The sequence below is a fragment of the Zeugodacus cucurbitae genome, chromosome 2 (genome assembly GCF_028554725.1).
Source record: "Zeugodacus cucurbitae isolate PBARC_wt_2022May chromosome 2, idZeuCucr1.2, whole genome shotgun sequence".
Lineage (NCBI taxonomy): Eukaryota > Metazoa > Arthropoda > Insecta > Diptera > Tephritidae > Zeugodacus > Zeugodacus cucurbitae.
In genome coordinates this window covers 87442184-87461856 of record NC_071667.1, presented here as the reverse complement: position 1 = coordinate 87461856, position 19673 = coordinate 87442184, and the positions used below count along the sequence as shown (strand labels likewise).

Genomic DNA, 19673 nt, shown 5'->3' with positions numbered 1-19673 from the left:
AGTACATAATGTTGTTGTTACCAAGGTGGCGGATTTGCATTTTTTTAGTGGTACTTAGGTTAGTGTTATCTCTGCTTCAATAGTAGATGCTATCGAAGCATGCGTCAATAGAAATGTGTACTTACCTTGATGCAAAGGTAATTTTTATACTCTCGCAACAAAAGTTGCTAAAGAGAGTATTATAGTTTTGTTCACATAACGGTTGTTTGTAACACCTAAAACTAAAAGTGTTAGATATAGAGTCATATATACCAAAGTGATCAGGGTGACTAGTAGATTTGAAATCCGTCCGTCCGTCCGTCTGTCCGTCTGTCCGTCTGTGCAAGCTGTAACTTGAGTAAAATTAAGATATCTTGACGAAACTTGGCACAAATATTCCTTGGCACCATAAGAAGGTTAAGTTCGAAAATGGGAGGAATCGGACCATTACCACGCCCACAAAATCGGGAAAACCGAAAACACATAAAGTATCATAACTAAGCCATAAGTGAAGTTATAAAAGCAAAATTTGGAATAAAGGATCGCACTAGGAGGTGGCATATGTGGATGTAATTTTTTTGGGTAAGTGGGCGTGGCCTTGCCCACAAATCGGTTATTTGTATTTAACTTGCAAACCAATAAAGCTATATAAACCAAATTTTCTGCAGTCGGTTCTCTTACGTACCCCACCACACACCATGAAAATAGTTGAAATCGGATAATAACGGAAATCGGATTAGGTTGAAAATTACTAAAAGTGGGTTAACTAACTAACGAAAAACGTCAGAAACACTAAATTTTGCAGAAGAAATAGCAGAAGGGAGCTGTACTCAGATTTTTTTACAAAATGGAAAATGGGCGTGGCATCGCCCACTTATGGGTCAAAAACCATATCTCAGGAACTACTCATTCATCCATCTCATTCCCACGTACATAAGGAACCAATGAAGATAGCGGAATAAAACTTTACACAAATAGTACATATTATCTCTGGCTTCACTACTGAAAAAATTGTCGAAAACGGACAATAACTTTTTAAGGCCCCAGATATCGAACATGTTGAACTCAGCGCCTAAGGATAAATTTTAACCGAAAATATGGGTAAATCTCTCAGATAATTTAATGTAATTCAGAGGAAATTGTTTTCTTCTAATAGTGTGTCTCTGTTCCAAAAATTATTAAAATCGGGTCATAACATCTCCATATATGTACCTCATTGTAGGTTTTTCAAAAGTATCTTCTCCTAGCTCCCATATACCTAATTATAGGTTTTCCAAAACTACGGTGAGCTTTATTCCGCAAATATGTATTGGTTAATATGTGAGCTATCTTAGCAAAATTAAATGAGCGTATAGTCTTGGATATACTGTACCTTGCTGATGAAAATGAATGAAATCGGTTCAGGAATCACCTCAGCCTTCATATACTATATATGACGATTTTCGTTATTCTATTAAACTTTATGCCGAATTTATGGGTTAATTTTTATGTTATCTTAATAAAATGTCTTCAATAAATTGCGAGAGTATAAAATGTTCGGTTGCACCCGAACTTAGCCTTTCCTTACTTGTTTATGCTAAAGTTATGTATGTGGAAACTAACATGTCAGTTTTGTAAAAATGGTGGCCGCTTAAACGCTTTTATAAAAAAGAGCAAAACAAAAAGATATTTAAAATAGTGGAATTAAAACATGTCCCAAAACACATTTTTGTTTGCGTCGTGTTTCTAAGAAAATATAAACACATATACAATCATGTGTGTGTATAAAATACGGTTTAACTTCGTAGCTAAAGATATTAAATGCCGTTTCAAAAAACACATCTATAATAATATCACCGTAATGATCATTATACGATTTTACGTTTGTAAAGAATGTACGGTATGTAAATACAAAAAATAGGTTGATTATTTTTGGTTGATGACTGTCTTAGATATTATCAGCAATAGTATTGTGCCTATCGGTTAGTATGTTTATACTATGTTGTTTGTGTTTATATGCATATACATATATTTATGTGTATTCACTATACATGCATATGTATATTGAGTTAAATCTGTATACCAGTGGAAACCAGTAAGGCTGCTTTCATACTGAATATAATCGAACCATTGACCCGCCCACTAACGGTATCTTTCAGCAGCTTGATATTGATAATAACATTTTAGAACTCTGTTAAAATAAATATTGATTTACATACGTATGTTTATGTGTACCCTAAAAGTAAATGAGTTAGATATAGGATTATATGTATTAAAATTATTCGGAAGACGGATGTCTGTCCGTCCATGCAAGCGATAACGTGAGTAGAACTTAAGATATTTTAATGAAACTTGGTACATGGGTTGCTGTTGCTGATAGGTGGAATCGGACCGTTGCCAAACCAAAAAATAGAAGAGGGACATATTTCGATTGAGTTGGTTTTGGAAAAGTGGGCATGAAGATATCGGAATATTACTTTTTGTTAATGCCACAGCTCTAGCATCGGTAATTTAAACATTTTCAACGCTCCAGATATCGAAAATTAATGGCTCAATGCCTGTTTCGAAATTTTTACCAAAAAGCTCGATGAAGCTCACAGATATTTTATAGACATTTAGAGAGAATATTTTTTCTTTTATATAATATATACAATGTGCTTTTGTGCCAAAAATGGTTAAAAGCGGATCACTACTTCCCCTTAATAAAATAACTTAATAAAATTGAATTCATAAATTCCGAGAGTATAAAATGTTCGGTTACACCCGAACATAGCCCTGCCTTACTTGTTTACTTATGCTATTGGTAATGAGATCATTAGCGATAATACTAAATCTTTCTTTATATACGAAATATATGTATGTTAAATCGTATATAAATATATATATATATATGGATATTTTGTACTATATTATGTTTATCCAATTTGAGCGAGTGTCCAAATTATAAGGGTGTCCTACTTTACAGGTTTTACTGTATCCCGATTTTTTATTAAAATAACTCATAGTTTTACCGATACTTTCGTAAAAGACAGAGGCGTTCGGTCCTCGTATTCGGTATCTGGGGAATTCAAATATATTACAAATCGATTAATCGTTCTGAATGGTTTGATTTCATACTCAAATTTCTGGTTGTTAACTAGTACAAATTTTAACTAGTTTGATGTTCCACTGCGGTACATATACAAATGCATATATGTATGTATGTGATAATGGCTGCGTGCGTTTGATGTCACTCGGCTAGTTAATGTTCGGTTAAAATTATTCTCATTAGTGCTGTAGACTATGAAGAAAAGCCGAATCGTTAAATAAAAAGTGGAAAAATTTTCAACTCAGTTCAAAATTGAATGTGCAACTGATCGCATGAAATTTGTGTTTTTTATCCTGTACAAATTTCGTGTGTAAAGCAGAGTGATAAGAGATATTAAGCAAATAAATTGTGTTTGAATAGTATAGTTAGGATTTATTCGGTTTCAATAAATAAAAGTTCGAGTACATTTTACACAAAAAACGAATGAAAGATTAAAAATGCATAGTACATTGTTAGATGAGGTTTGTAACACAAATTTATATACATACAATATATGCAAAATCAATCACCACACATTTTATTTTAAGATTCATTACATATTTACATACATATGGTTTAAACCTACTATGATACTTATAATTTATTATTTCAATGATTTTAAAGCTTACGTATGATGAAGTTTCTAAATAAATAATGTAAAACGAATTAATATCGCCGTAAATGACGTCTACAAATGTATGTCTGTAAGTATGTGCATATGTACAATGTGGACGGGACCTTTGTACTTATGCAGTGGAAACTGAATTATTTGTGTACATAAGCATAATAAATATGTCCATAAACATTTACTGACATAGATCTACATATGATCCAAATTAACAATGTTCATATCAAATATAATATAAACAAGTAAGCTTAAATCAATTTTATTTTAAATATAAACTTTTATAACTACTTTATGAATGACAGCAGTAGTAATCGGAATGACTAAAAATCAAAATGTAATTGCAAACGTAATTGTCGTGCTTTTCGAAAATGAGAATAAAAAATGTATGAAACAATTTCGTGTACATAAAGCGTACAATCAAATTCAAAGCACAATTTTTTTATTTTTTTTTTATTTGCAGAAACATATATACATAAACTTTTTTAGGACTATCTGTTGCAGTGCATGTGTAGGTTTATTGTGTTTATTGCTCAATAGCTATGCGATAATGTAGTTAAGACCAATTAAGAGCAGAGCAGATATGTGGAGGTTGTACATAATTTTTCTACAGTTTATACTAAGTTTCTGAGCGGTGACTGTCGAATAATCAAATGATTAATCGTTATCATAACAGTTCTCCGTCTGTTTCAAAAATCGTGCCTCTTGTATACAAATTTAAATCTCATCGATCAATTTCATGATTTTAGTTTCCTTGTTGAATATGAATTAAATATTCGCTATCTGATCATAATTGATCTCTTAATAATTTATACTATAGACTAAATACTCACTTAGTTTCATTGAACATTATGTGCTGTGAGAAAGTATATACTAATAGGTATAATTTTTCCAACGGATTGATATGGTTCTAATAGAAATATTCCCACTACATTTTATTGGGATATCTTCTACGAAATATCGTTATAAACTCAGGCAGCTTTTTATACTCTCGCAACCTGTTGCACAAAGTATTATAGTTTTGTTCACATAACGGTTGTTTGTGTCACCAAGAAATATAAGAGTTAGATATGGGGTTATATATATATAAATGATCAGGATGACGAATGGATTTGAAATCCGGATGTCTGTCCGTCCGTCTGTCCGTGCAAGCGATAACTTGAGTAAAAATTAAGATATCTTAATAAAACTTGGAACATATGTTCATTGGCACCCTGAGGAGGTTGCATTCGAAAATGGGCAAAATCGATCAACGATCGTCAAAAATCATATATCAAGAACTACTCGACCGATTTCAATGAAACTTGGTTTGTAATAGTTTCCTTACATCCCAATGATATGTTGTGAAAATAGGCCAAATCGCTTCACAACCACGCCTACTTCCTATATACCAGAACTTTGAAGACGATCTGAATCGTTTACTTTAGAATATTTATAGTAAGCACTAGTGAAGATATCGGTGCAAAACTTTGCACAAATACTATGTTTATAGTGTGGCAGCCCCATTCTAAAAATCGCCGAAATCGGACCATATTTTTTTAAGGCCCCATATATCGAACACGAGAACCTCGGTGCTTCTAACTTAATATTATGGTTTCCAACTTTCAATGGACTTTATACAATATATATGACGAATATGTGGGTCAAATTGTGTATTATATAATATTAATTAAGTTAAATAAATAAATTGCGAGAGTATAAAATGTTCGGTTACACCCGAACTTAGCCCTTCCTTACTTGTTTTATTGTAACTTCGTGCAAATCCTTTAGTAGCAGATGAAAATATTGATATATTTTAAAGACGTTGAGATACAAGTAACAAGCCTAAAAACATTTTGATCCATTGACTAAATCGATGGCGTTACATTGCCCAAATCGTCATCGGTAAACCAATAAATACCACTTTCATTTGCATTGGAAATTGCTTAGTAGGAAATGTTATTATATTTTATTACGTTATCTAGCTTGTACCCTATATACATATATACAGTGGACCTCCATAACTCGAACTTCTATAACTCGAAGATCTCTATAACTCGAAAACTTGAATTGGCAATAGCGTTTAGAAGCCAAATTTCATATAAATTTCCTTACCTAACTCTAAGTTCTCCATAACGCGAACTTTTGAAGTGACAATAAAAGTCAACTTTCATACAAATTTAATTCCATAAATCGAACTTTTTAGTCAGGGCATAATACAAAATTTAAATTTTTCTATCGAGGTAGAATTTTAGAAGAGTCCCTCTATATCTTATGGAGGCGAACAAAAAGTATGATATTACACTTATCAATTGCATAAATCATGTAACAAAGGCATGGAATACAAACGTCAAGAGCCAAACAATTGCAAACTGCAGCAAACAAAAATCAGAATACATGTTTTAACGTATGAACATAAAACTTTTTGCAAATTAAATAAATAAAACTTTGTATAAATCTATATTTTACTGCTTTTTGAAAAATTATATTTTTTAATGAAAATTCTATAACTCGCAGTCTCTCTAACTCGAAGGTTTTTTTGTGGATTATGGTGATTTGAGTTATAGAAGTTCCACTGTATGTGAATTAGATGACAGGTTTTTCTCACAATCTCTGAGAAGACGTATTCCGAAGCATTTTTTGAATTTAGTCATTCAACCATCAATGCCAAAAAACAAATTCCACGATTGGTTTCATTGATTGATTTCAAGGTTGAGTCATAAACCATTTGTAGAGGGCCCTGCTCCATTCCTGAGGTTTAAGGGATTTACCTAGTTTGTCGTGCCATGCGTTTAACGTATTCCCAGATTTTAAAATGGAATAGACTCCAGTCGATTACACTATTGTGTAACTTGATAGACAAAATTCAAAAATTTCTAACGATTGAAAAAAAAAATTGTCTACAAATGAGCTATTGAAAAGCAATCAAAGAGGATGGTTGAATGATCGATACTTACAATAGAACCTGTAATCTATAATTTTGATGGTTCGTTAAACCCAAAATTCGATATTTCGATCCTTTGTTATACTTGACGACCAATGTATATTTTCTCAATAGTACCGTTAAAATTCTAAATTGTAAATTTTTATTGTACTTTTCTTTTAATTAAATAATGAAACGAACTGGCTTTTTATTTCACAAAGCACAAAAGATAATTCAGGATTTAGTTATCAGGTTTGATCTAATTTCGTATGTATGTATGTATAAATAGTTCATTCCACAAAATAAATTTGTATTTCATTTCAAATAAAAATTTGATTTTTCAGCTCAACCAAAATGGCTATGTTGTTGTCGAAGATTTCCTTACACCAACCGAAGTCGATGAACTTTATTTAGCTGGCCGCGGTCTTTGTCTGGATGCCCCTAAAGAAAATCGGAAAATTTTCAGTACAGTAAATCAAAAAGATGCTCATAGCAGAGAAACATATTTTCTTGATTCAGGTGACAAAGTTCGTTTTTTTTTCGAGGAAGGTGCTTTCGGTGAAAGTGGTGAATTATTGGTAGATCCTATGATGGCTTTAAACAAAGTAGGGCATTACTTGCATGTTCAACATCCTATTTTTAACAAGATAACATTTAGTGATCGTGTTAAGGAGGTGTGTTTGCAGTTGAACTTCAATAAACCGGCTGTTTGCCAAAGCATGTATATCTACAAGAACCCAGGTATTGGCGGCGAAGTTATATCACACCAGGATTCTTGGTTTTTGCACACTGAACCAAATTCTGTAATTGGTTTTTGGTTCGCACTCGAAGATTGCACTATTCAAAATGGGTGTTTACAAGTTATAAAGGGATCCCATAAAAGTGGTATTCACCGTCATTACAAACGAAATCCAGAAAAGGGAGCTAATCAGTTACTTGTTTACGATCGTCCAGCACCAATATATCCAGAATCAAGTTATACACCATTGCTCGTTGACAAAGGTAAAGTAAAATAAACATATATTCATTTATTCTACTATTTTTCTTATAGGTACCTGCATTCTTATACATGGCAATGTGGTGCATAAAAGTGAACAAAATCATTCCCAAAAGAGCCGACATGCTTACACTTTCCATGTCATTGAGACGGAGAATAATGTGCAGTATTCTGAAGATAATTGGCTGCAACCGCAAAAAAATAATCCTTTTCCTATTTTGTTTGAGAGAAAGAATTAAATCACATATGTATCTCTCAACAAATTATATTTAACGTACGTATATATTGTATATTGTACAAGCTCAAATATAATACATTAAAGTATGCATCCATTTTCTGAAATTAAATAATTAATTTTTAAAAAATTGTATAAAAAACTAAAGGCCCGATTCGTATTTTGCTATATATAAAGAGAAATAAAAAAAAATTATTTTAACAACAACACTTGATCTCCTTTCTACACGTTTTTTTTTAAACGGTGTGTTTGTACACCTCCTAGTTACCATATTTTACGCGGTTTTACTTTTTTAAACGGATTTTTCATTATAATTATATAATATACATGAACTTTTTTTATTTTTTTAACATTCCCATAATAATTGTTGTTTCTTCCTTTTAAAAGTAATATATATAAATACATATAATACCATACAAGTCTGCAGTGTAAATTCTCATTGTACGAATAGATAGATTTTCATGTAAAATTATATCTATTTTACACGTTTTCTATTCTTTGCAGATTTTTTTTTTATTGATCCTAATAGTGAGTTCAATATTAAAATTTAATTTTTATTGCACGGGTTATTTACTGTCCCAGTTAACCGTGCATAAATGAGATCAAGTGTATATTTGTCATATTGTATATGTATTACCCTTGAATATAATCTTTTATACAAGGATTTTGCATTGTTTCTTAAATTTTTAATTTTTATTAGCATATACTAACAGATATAAATAAAACTGCAAATAGTTCAACCGAGTATCATTTATATTGTATTAAATGAATCGCTTCTGTTAATTTTTGGGTATTATAATTATAATAATTAATTATCCTTGGAATATAGTGTGCTTTCCGTATATCTACGATTTATCAAACATCATCAAAAAGCCCCCGAAGCGGTGATCTCTCACGTCCTTCCGTAACGTCTTTAAAATTATCAGAGCTCTTCTCAGTATCATTTAGGGGTTGCGTGAGGCCTTTAAAATCAATTTCCAGATGAGTACTAACTCCGAAACGTTCATTTATTTCTTCGGATAGACTACGCGTCATTCCCATCGGTGAAATACGAGTGTTTAAGGGTGATGAAACAGTCTCATATCCTAATCGGTCTCTATCACACAAAAGTCCATCAGTTGGTGTGCGTAAAGGGCCAAGTGCACCAACTTGGGCGGTGGTTCCACCAAAATTACGATATTTAGCAATATATTCATTCGTAACAGATGTTGTATCTCTACGTCGTGACATTGCATCCTCGGCTCGATGGCGCCGTCGCTTTTCTCGCGCAATCAAATCTTTGCCTTCTTGAACCAACTCCGTTGCAATTGTTTCATTCTGAAGGAATTGTTGGAATCCTATAGCATTTAAAATGCGACTACCCAAACTAAACCAAGTAGCCAAACAAAATGCCAACATACACATTGGAAAATAAATATTGAAACCATCTGAAATTATGCTTAAAACGTCCATGTGACCCATGATTTGGGTATAGTATGTTTCGAGAATCCGCTGTAAAGTATTCAATTATTTAGTTTTTTTAATTAAATTATAATTAGAATTTACCTTTTCAATTATATGCGAATCCATGTGTATAAGACCCAGAAAATTAAGACACATTGGTGGCGTTAGCCGACATAGCAGCATTCCACTAAAAATTAAACTGTGCTCATTTGTTTGATGATGTGGAGCCAAGTAATAAAGATTTAAAAAACGTATGCGCAAAATCGTAGAATAAGTGCAGTAGAAGAGATAGCACAACACAATCATTGAAAATAATTCAATAGTAAAGAATTTATAGTTATACTTGGCAATATTTATAGCCTGAGCGAATATAGAAAGCACCGGTTGTCGATTAAAAAATGTAAGTTCACTCCATACGACCATGAAAGACATAATTGCTGTCAAAATGGAAAGAGCTTTCAAGAAGTGCGTTTTACATTTGCACTCCCAATACCAATGCAATGATGGGCTATAAAGGGCTCTACATAATTGAGGACGTTGGGATGGAAACTCTGATGTGAATAATCTATCCGCAGAATGCATATTTCGTGATATATCTTCAAGGTACAGAACTGTCTCTACCTGTACACTCCAAAGGGATTCACTACGTTGTAATGTCTGCAACGACTTAATTACTTGCTTATGAATTCGTATTAATGACTTTTCTGTTGGTATATTTGTAGGAATGCCCCCGTTACTACCCCCACGGGCATAATTCCGAATCGCACGCTCAATAAGCTCTGTTGGTACTTTGCGTAGTATTGTCTCCACACATGGACGTAACTCATGATCATTAGGGATGGCACGGTTTATTCCTTGTAGAGACTCTAAAACATCGTCTACATTCTCTTCTGCCTCTGCCTTACTCGAGCTTAGTTTTGCTAATTTAAAATATGCGTATTGTAATGTAAAACCAGTCATTGCATTATTCCATAATGAGCGAGGTACTTCGACGAGTGCGTAGCCTAAAAGTCTCAAGCAATAATATTTTAAACAAACATATATATATTTATACAAATTACGTACCAAGCAGCAGCACTAGTAGAAACAATCCCCAAGTATTTGAAGACGAAGATGCAATGGCTTTTAGCTTCTGCCAATCTAGAGAGACGCCTTTCGCAGCTATATAAATCAACAATATGCCACATATGAATAAATATGAACTGTAATATATTGCATTCTCGACAAGAGCAGACTTTAATTTTCCTTTAATGGTAAAGTCGCCTGCTTTCAAATACGATTGCATAAGCGGCATAATTAACCAAGTAAGAAACTGTGACGACCAATATATTATTCTCCACAAATTTGGAAACATATCATCAGGAATCATGCCCCATGGAGCTTGACAATGAGAATAAGCTACTGACTCGATTTCAACTTGCGACTGATTGAAAACTGCAGGTGTCGTCGACATTCCAATATCGTTATGTTCTTGAAGACATTGTCGGTACAAAGTCTTGATGAAGTAAACAAGAAAAAATATATCATAATTAAATAAATATATAGATAAATAATATAGTTCAGTACTTACATTTGTGACATCAAGTGGAATAGTGAAGACAATAAGAAAAGAGAAACACCATGCCATCAACACAGATAATGTTACAATAATATGCTGACGCGGAATGTTTCCATACCGAAAGAGTAAAAATCCAGCTAGTAGTAAAGCGGCTATGACCGCTAATGTAAGCAAGTGTGCCATTCTACGCTCTAATCCTAAAGGTTTGTTAATACAACAACAAAGAACAGCATTACTTTAGATACGCTTTTGAATGTTATTCATTCTAGGATCATCTACGTGTTTATCTTGTAATTGTCGCTCTATTTTGCGCTGCATTTCCTCCAAACGGTACAATGATTGCGATTTTAAAGCTATTAAGTGCGGTTGGCAGAAAATTAATTCAGTTTTATGCTCGAAAAATAGTTTCCCAGTTGTAGGTTCAATTAACTCAATTTTCCCGATGGTATCGATTTTTTCAGACGACATAATATGTATTTTCTCATATAACCAAATTAAAGATGTTTGCAGTCAATATCCCAATATTTTGGTATTAATGTATAGCAATGTTATTATTCTGCGTATACCTGTGTTATAGAAAACGGCAGGTAACGTAAACTAAACTCATCATTGAATTTATTCACTATTCTTATCCATATATTTAATATTTTAGGAACACATGTCATGCAAGTTCTTCAATATGTAGAATTACAAGCCAACTTATTTACTTTGTAATGAAGCAGAGTACATTGAGTGTGAAAAGAAATGTCAAAATTTAAACTACCCTTTTGTTGTGGTTTTATTTTTCTTTCAAATAAATTTGAAATATATATTATCTAATTTAAGGTTTTGGTTAAACTCATATACTAGGAGACTTATTCGGATTTTTTTCATAAAATTTTCACATTTTCGTGTTGTAGTATAGTTTTTGAGAGATGGAATTTATTTTACAAATAAATGCTTTAAAAATCTCTTGGTTTACATATAATAAAAATGTTAATACAAACACATAACTATTAAAAATTTCAACACATAATTTGTTTGTTATAAAAATCGTTGAACAGTTTAACCTAAACTAAACTCTGCAACACTGCTTTTATTATTTGACATTTCTGAGTAGAAATAATATGACAACATTGTGAGTTTATCTAGTTAAAAAAAATCAGAGCTCTGATTGTGAGTTTACAGCGATCCTCATTTAACATATCCTAAATTGTTTAAATCAACTAATTTACATACATTTTGACAACATTTTTGTATTTCATAGTGCGCTGATTTTCCGTGTGCATTTATTTTAAAACTTAAGAAATTAAAATGGAAAGTTCTATTGGCGATTTGGTGCGACAACGAACCAGTGGCGATGGAATGGAAGAACAAAAAACGGGGAAACTTTAGTATAGTATCCCCCGATTTCAGGGTTAAAATAGGTATGGTTGGAAAGAGGACGATCTCCAGATTACGAATATATATAATAGTTGCCGCAGGAGACTTATAGTTTTCGAGATATTCGCATTTAAAGTTGAAAATTTCACAAATTTTATGTGGCGATATTTCGATTATTACTTAACTTTTAATTTATATAATACGCTTATTATACACTAACACTTCACTAAATTGTTTCCACATGCTTATTTTATATCAATTGGTTTAATATTTGCTTTAAATAAGCATTTTAATTTTTAAACAATTTTGTTTATATGCACAATAACCAGGTTGACAGATATCAAGTATTGCCATAACCAAACAAATGAAAATAAAAATAATAATCTTTCGCGTATTTCTTTTTTGTGCAATTGCGGCCTTCGGCCGCGCTTTTGAAAAATAACTCTGGTCCACCCAATATCATGGTTTTTCAAGAAACAGGAATAAATGTATTATAAATCATGTAATTTTTTTATTAACTTTTATTCGTTTGTAAAATATATAGATTTGGCAACACTTGATATCTGTCAACTGGTTATTGTGCATATAAACAAAATTGTTTAAAAATTAAAATGCTTATTTAAAGCAAATATTAAACCAATTGATATAAAATAAGTATGTGGAAACAATTTAGTGAAGTGTTAGTGTATAATAAGCGTATTATACAAATTAAAAGTTAAGTAATAATCGAAATATCGCCACATAAAATTTGTGAAATTTTCAACTTTAAATGCGAATATCTCGAAAACTATAAGTCTCCTGCGGCAACTATTATATATATTCGTAATCTGGAGATCGTCCTCTTTCCAACCATACCCATTTTAACTCTGAAATCGGGGGATACTATACTAAAGCCGACCCCAAAAAACTAACACGTCCAAAGAAGTTGATATTAAATACGATAATTTAATAACTCGTTCTGTCCGTCGACCAACTAGTGTTGCTATACACGAAAATGTTCACAAAAAAACATCAAGTAGTATTTCAACAGCTTCTAATAACTCATTCCTACAACCTAGTTTGCAAACACTTTATCGTCGACACGAAGGGTCACGAAATCTTGCACCAGTTCTACCAAGGGGTAGATTGATTCAAATGATTCCTCATTTCGTCAATCCGACTAAGACCATGGGCACACATAAGAAAAATAAGCCTCCAAAATTTATCCCATATGAGCCCTACACAGGCGCTACAAGTTTCATTGAACCAAATGTGCAAACCCCCGTTAGCTCAACGCCAAAAACAACGATAAAAAGTAAAAACAATTTAGATATTGGAGTACTTGTAAGTCAAATGTCAACAATGCGTTCAAAGGAATTAGGTGACAGGAACAGAGATGAGTGTTGTGGTAGCAGTTGCTTGGATACTGAATTAGAAGAACTAAGGGGCGATCTCCGAAAAATGACAGAGGAACGTGATTATTACCAAGGACAATTTAGATTTCAAACGCAAGTTAATTCTGAATTAAAAAACTTGTTAGTTGCTTCTGTAGGCGAAGATATGCAGTCGCATGTTAATGTGCTTACTGAAGATAAACTACAGTTAGCACGCGCGTTGTTAGATACCGCTAAAAATTTAACAACTCATACGGTATGGGTTTTTTTAGATATCATGATTTCTTAATGAATATTAATTTAGAAATGTTATTATTTTTCTAGGATCAAATTGAGTTCCTTGCGAGCCAGTGTGAAGTGTGGCGTTCCAAATTCCTTGCTAGTAGCGTAATGGTAGAAGAACTAGCAAGGTGGAAAGCTGACCTAATGCAGAAGAACCAAATACTAGAAGAATCTACTAAACGATTATTGCACGCAACTCATCAAATGAGAGAAATGCAGTTAGACATTTTACACAATTTGAAATTTGTAGCAAAGATACGTTATCTAAACCTTCCTAGTACTGACGTAATTAGCCTTAGTTCAGAAAATTTAAATATTGTGCAACAGATGGTACTACACTCTGGTGTTGGAATACCCGAAGGAGACGTTGATATTTTGAGTACTAGTAAAAATCCGCTTTGTGAAGCTGAAAAATATGCGGTACAGTCTTTACAATTCATTAGTCAGCGTTTAATGGCAACTGATGAAGCGATAAAAGCTCTTTTCGGGCAAGTTCAGCGACCATATAGTAGGATAAGTGCACAAAACTAGTGTTTTTTTGTTGTAAATTATTTTAAAATTGACGCAAATGAAGGGAATGGAAATTTGTTATAATTGTATCATTATAAATTATTATAATCGTAATCTAATTATTTAAATCGTGTTATTGCACGATATTAAAACGTTAATAGATGCTAAAAAATCCGTTTAATTCATTATTTAATTTTTTTATATTTTAACTAGCAGACCCGGCCACACTTTTTTGTGGCTAAGGTATACATTAAATTAGTAAATTCTTCAATACAAAGAAAAAATTCTTACGCATAAAGACGAAAACGTTATAACCGGTATATTTTAAAATGAATATGTATATATTGTAGATATTTATTAAGCGTAAATTATCATAATTTGTAAAAGTTTAATTTTTTTAATCGTATTAGCATATTTCAAAGTTGGCTCAAACTTGGCTTCGATGACGATATTGATTACCTTCTTCACAGCCAGTCTTGTTATGTTTTAATTGCAATTGAGTGGGGATAGTCAGGGCAATTTTAAATAGTCTGTGAGATAATTGACTACGTCATCCTGGTTTGTAGCTGTGTCAACTCTCCTGAAGATTGCATTAAGATCTTTGTTTTTTACCGCCAATATAGGTCATTCAATCAGTCATTCATGGTTATCACATTGTGGTTTCATGTCTCAGACTCAGAGGGGTGCGCGAGCTATTTTAGCCGACAATTTATTCTGCTGCCCCCGGTTGACAAGGCTAAAAGACTTGTCACCAGACGGCTGCAGAAAATGCGAAACAACTGCGCGCCACTTGTTTTCACCAGTTCAGGATGTCATCAAGAAGACTAAGTCCTCTAAAGCCATCGGCCCTGACGGAATCAATTCTCTGGTATTAAAACAACTAGGTTCAACGGGAGCAGAATGCCTCACCAAGGTACTCAATTTATCGCTAACCGCCAACCAAGGGAGTCTATACCCGAGACACACATGTAAATGGTCTGATAAAAGAATTATGGTATTGTGTTTACTACGTGTATTGTCACACATCGAGTAAACTGAAATACCAACTTTGTTTCACAGACCACAAAAAATGTAAACAATAAATATTTACATATGTGTAATGGAGAATGCAATTTTTAACATTACAAAAAGATGGCAAAAATATGTATCTTCTGTACAAAAAACAGAAGTAGTTGAAATGTATCTTAAAAGTCCGTCACATATGGCCATCAAATTACGGCGAAACCTCTGGCGTTTTGAAAAAAAAAACATGTGGATTTTTTTTTATTTTCCATTTTACTTATTTATTTTTTAAAAGTCATTTTGACAAAATATTTTCAAAAGCTTTTGTATATAAGCTCTCACCTATTTTCTTACCTATTTTTAGCTGTGTTCAGTGAACAAAAAATACTGATATTGTTACCAGCAAAATACTACAATGCTCACATGGTAAAGTGCTGGTATTTGGTGAAACACATCTGGTATTCGTACGAACAATAGTATTGTTATTACATGTGTGTCTCGGCTATTATCGCCCGATAACTCTCCTTTCCCCGGTAGTGAGGACACTTGAGGCCTTGCTGCTCCCGACACTCATGAACCTGAACCTAGCGGTACATCAACATGGTTTCTGTCTGCACTCCACACACGACCGCGATAATCACTAAAGTACAGAGCCGCAACACTTGGTAGTAGCACTTGGGGGAAAGGACAAAGAAATGTTGCTGGCCACTTACAAGGCTATCGGCCGGCCGGTCGTAAATATCGCAGCACCGGTATGGTCGCCTGTATGCAGCGGCACGCGCAGAAGAAGATACAGACGTGTCAGAACACCGTACTCCGGACAGCTATAGGATGCCTCTTGATGTCACCAGAAGCACATTTGCACAATGAGGCCACTATGCTGCCTATAAGGAAGCATAATGAACTGCTTACCAAGCAGTTTCTACTAGGCTTTCGTAGAAATCACCCATGTAATCACTTGCTGGAAGCAGAACCGCCCTCAGTTTCAGACACGATCTAAACGCCATTCACAGTGGAGCTATTAACACCTTCCTTGACTCCCTTCCAGTGAATGGCGTCCTTGGAACCAAACCACCACGTTTAGCAGACGAAGAGCTCGAGTTGCCACGTGAAACCAGAGTGACCCTTACGCAACTTCGATCTTGCAATTGTAGCAGGTTAAACTCCTAATTATCCAGGCTAAACCCCGACATACAAAATACTTGTCCTGCATGCAACGAGTCCTCGCATGACACTAACATAAGAAGCATAATGAACTGCTTACCAAGCAGTTTCTACTAGGCTTTCGTAGAAATCACCCATGTAATCACTTGCTGGAAGCAGAACCGCCCTCAGTTTCAGACACGATCTAAACGCCATTCACAGTGGAGCTATTAACACCTTCCTTGACTCCCTTCCAGTGAATGGCGTCCTTGGAACCAAACCACCACGTTTAGCAGACGAAGAGCTCGAGTTGCCACGTGAAACCAGAGTGACCCTTACGCAACTTCGATCTTGCAATTGTAGCAGGTTAAACTCCTAATTATCCAGGCTAAACCCCGACATACAAAATACTTGTCCTGCATGCAACGAGTCCTCGCATGACACTAACCACATTTTTGTATGACCAACGAACCCTACTCATCTAACACCCTTTTACTTTTGGTCCGACCCCGTCGAAGCAGCATGCTTCCTGGGCCTCCTGTTACCTCGACGACAACTAGATTTATACTTTCCTTTTCGGCAGGGATAGATAATCGTTACAACAACAACAACAACCTTCAAAATATTATTATTTTTTTGTTGTCAACTCGAATAAAGTTCTCGGATTATAATCTTCCTAGCAATTTTTCCATATTTACTTACTTTCTAATATTTTCCTGGCATTCCACGAATATTTCAAGACTAAAATTAGCCAGATCGGTTTTGCCGTTCTCGACTTTTTGCGAGACTAACGAACAGAGCAATTAATTTTTATATCTATTGATTACCAATTGTTTGTATGGGAGATTAGAAAAGTGTGGTTTTTAGTCTTTTTCAGGAAATTTTTTTAACTTTTCTCTCCATAAGAACCATTCTTGCACTTCAAGGAATATTGTAAAAAAGTATTAGCGAAATCGGTTCAGCTTTTCTCGAGTTATGCGCTTTGCAACACATTTTGCGATTCATTTTTATATTATAGAAGATACGGTCAAGCATTTTTCAGTTTGCGGTATTTTATTAATATTTAATATAATTTAAACGTAACAATTGAAAATATGTATTTTATTTGCTGAGTTTATTATATTTCCCACAAAATATTATTTACTTTTACGATTCGAAATAACATTTTATTTTAAACGTGTTGTTGTATACATGTCCAAACGACGCTGCTTGAAAGTTGGAATTTGTGCACGAACTTCTTGTACAATAGAAAAATCTGGAAACAAGAAATAGACAAATAAACTCCATTATTAGGATACATATGCATGTACAATATGTACATATACATATATTTTCTTACCAATATCAACTGAAATTAAATCTTCGCCTTGCGTAGCTGTTTTCAAAACTTGTCCCCATGGATTAACTACGCTCGAGTGACCCCAAGCTATATATTCAGCATTTTCATCGCGAGCAGGCGAAGTCGTTACAACATATAATTGATTATCGTTGGCTCGCGAACGCTGTAAAAGTTCCCAATGTAAGGGACCAGTAGTCATATTAAATGCACCGGGATATATTAGCATCTCACAACCTTTAATTAGAGTATATCGGACTCTTTAAATAATATTCACATATATATGTATATATATACACTTTCTTTGAGTAATCACCTTCGTTACGATATACTCGAGCCAGCTCTTCAAAACGTATATCATAGCAGATACCAACACCAATCTTATGACCGTCTATTTCTATCACAGTAAAATTGGTACCAGCAGTTAAGGTTTCAGATTCTTTGAAACGAATTCCTCCTTCAACATCAATATCGAAAAGATGCATTTTACGATATTTGGCAATCAATTTTCCAGCAGGGTCCCAAATAGTGCATGTATTATAAATGCAATCATTTTCACCTAGTTCTGGTATCGTTCCTCCAATAATATAAATACCATGAGCCTTCGCCGAGGCAGATAGCTGCTGGGAAGTGTATCCATCTGGTATTGTTTCAGAATATTTCCTAAAGTATTTGGTACCATAAGGACAATTAAAGCATTCTGGCAACGTTACCAAACGCGGTTTATATTCATTTACGGCTTGTGCTATTTTGTCAATAGCATTATGTATGTTCGACGATTTGTCCTCGCCAACTTTTAATTGAAGCAGAACCAATCTCATAATCTCTTAGAACAAAAACATGATATATTTGTAAGTTAGACTACATATTTAGAAATTATCATTGTACTTACGTTTTGATATATGGCTCATACTTAGCATAGATTACATAAGGTTATTAGTGGTAATATAAAGGTCACGCTGCATCAGTTGCAAACGGGTTCTTTGTGATTGTAGCTATTGGTCTATCGCATGTTCTCTCACATCTGTTTTCCTTTGAACCTGATAAGCAAGGTAGAATGTGAAGAATGATAGAAACTCATAATAGATATAGTATGTATGTATGTACTTTGATGATAAGCTTAAGTTTACGATATGGAGAATCATCAACCAGTGTTACTGCAATCGAATATTAAATAAAGGATGAGTTAACTACAATTATTGTATAACAAATGCCTTTCGTTTAATATTTTTTATAATTCATTTATACAATTTTCAATCTAAAATTTAGACTACAGAACTTTCAACTTCAATTTACCTAATATACAATTCTATTTGCTAAATACATATTACATACATACATACCGAAAAGAAGATGAACGTCTAATAACTAGGTAGCAACCTCGCTTACGCGCAATTTATAAGCTTTTTAGCTTTTAATGCTAGCAGAAATTTAACAATATACATCGGGTAGTCAACACTGTTTCATTCCCCCTACAAGACGGGTAAAGAGCAATTATCACACTAGGGTTATCAGTAATTCAAGCCTTTATTATCATATAGGTCAACTTTTATCATCATGTATCAGGAAAAAAGTGGCAATGTCTCCTCTTTCCCTGCCGGTCTGATTATCTTTCTCGTTCTCTCTCATTACTGTGGCCGAAATACAGCATATGTTTTTCTTTCCTCATTCCTCAATACATGTAATTTTAAAATTAGCTATCAAAAAATACAAAGCACATTCGCAATCCGAGCACATATTAACTCGATGAAGACCTATTTCAAAATGATTTTTTGGGAAATGCTTTATGCCGCTAGAACAACAAAAACAACAACTGTGAAAACTATACAATGACTATGTACTGTAGAAGCTGCCAAGATAAATAAAACTTTTTGAGTTTG

The 19673-nt window shown here is 33.6% G+C and overlaps 5 protein-coding genes across 9 annotated transcripts; 2 read left to right on the top strand and 3 right to left on the bottom strand.

The window, feature by feature from the left end:
* The first annotated feature begins 3279 nt into the window (after positions 1 to 3279).
* Positions 3280 to 8529, top strand: LOC105214283 (phytanoyl-CoA dioxygenase domain-containing protein 1). 2 transcript variants are annotated; one of them, XM_054225149.1, is made up of 4 exons: positions 3280 to 3507; positions 3650 to 3729; positions 6897 to 7554; positions 7604 to 8529. In XM_054225149.1, the coding sequence occupies exons 2-4, from the start codon at positions 3724 to 3726 to the stop codon at positions 7786 to 7788; spliced, it is 849 nt and encodes a 282-aa protein (XP_054081124.1). In that variant the 5' UTR covers positions 3280 to 3507; positions 3650 to 3723; the 3' UTR covers positions 7789 to 8529. The 2 variants fall into 2 exon arrangements, with proteins under 2 accessions (XP_054081124.1, XP_011185922.1); XM_011187620.3 differs by lacking the exon at positions 3650 to 3729 and having other exon boundaries at positions 3281 to 3507.
* LOC105214284 (LMBR1 domain-containing protein 2 homolog) lies at positions 8520 to 11001 on the bottom strand. The gene is made up of 4 exons (XM_011187623.3): positions 10798 to 11001; positions 10293 to 10722; positions 9330 to 10231; positions 8520 to 9275 (listed from the first exon to the last, which is right to left on the bottom strand). The coding sequence occupies exons 1-4, from the start codon at positions 10966 to 10968 to the stop codon at positions 8640 to 8642; spliced, it is 2139 nt and encodes a 712-aa protein (XP_011185925.1). The 5' UTR covers positions 10969 to 11001; the 3' UTR covers positions 8520 to 8639.
* LOC114804240 (uncharacterized) lies at positions 10842 to 11576 on the bottom strand. Its single transcript, XM_029041701.2, has one exon. It carries the CDS (start codon positions 11251 to 11253, stop codon positions 11023 to 11025), a length of 231 nt encoding a protein of 76 aa, XP_028897534.1. The 5' UTR covers positions 11254 to 11576; the 3' UTR covers positions 10842 to 11022.
* On the top strand, positions 10848 to 17990 carry LOC105214285 (uncharacterized). 4 transcript variants are annotated; one of them, XR_008469931.1, is made up of 5 exons: positions 11793 to 11940; positions 12032 to 12146; positions 13056 to 13776; positions 13845 to 14870; positions 14936 to 17990. XR_008469931.1 is itself a non-coding variant. In XM_054225146.1 (4 exons), the coding sequence occupies exons 2-4, from the start codon at positions 12079 to 12081 to the stop codon at positions 14331 to 14333; spliced, it is 1278 nt and encodes a 425-aa protein (XP_054081121.1). In that variant the 5' UTR covers positions 10848 to 10988; positions 12032 to 12078; the 3' UTR covers positions 14334 to 17990. The 4 variants fall into 4 exon arrangements, 3 of the variants coding, with proteins under 3 accessions (XP_054081121.1, XP_011185927.1, XP_011185926.1); XM_054225146.1 differs by lacking the exon at positions 11793 to 11940 and adding an exon at positions 10848 to 10988 and having other exon boundaries at positions 13845 to 17990; XM_011187625.3 differs by having other exon boundaries at positions 13845 to 17990.
* LOC105214286 (omega-amidase NIT2) lies at positions 17490 to 18833 on the bottom strand. Its single transcript, XM_011187627.3, has 4 exons — positions 18686 to 18833; positions 18110 to 18619; positions 17797 to 18030; positions 17490 to 17712 (listed from the first exon to the last, which is right to left on the bottom strand). Exons 1-4 carry the CDS (start codon positions 18711 to 18713, stop codon positions 17624 to 17626), a joined length of 861 nt encoding a protein of 286 aa, XP_011185929.1. The 5' UTR covers positions 18714 to 18833; the 3' UTR covers positions 17490 to 17623.
* Between the last annotated feature and the right edge of the window lie 840 nt (positions 18834 to 19673).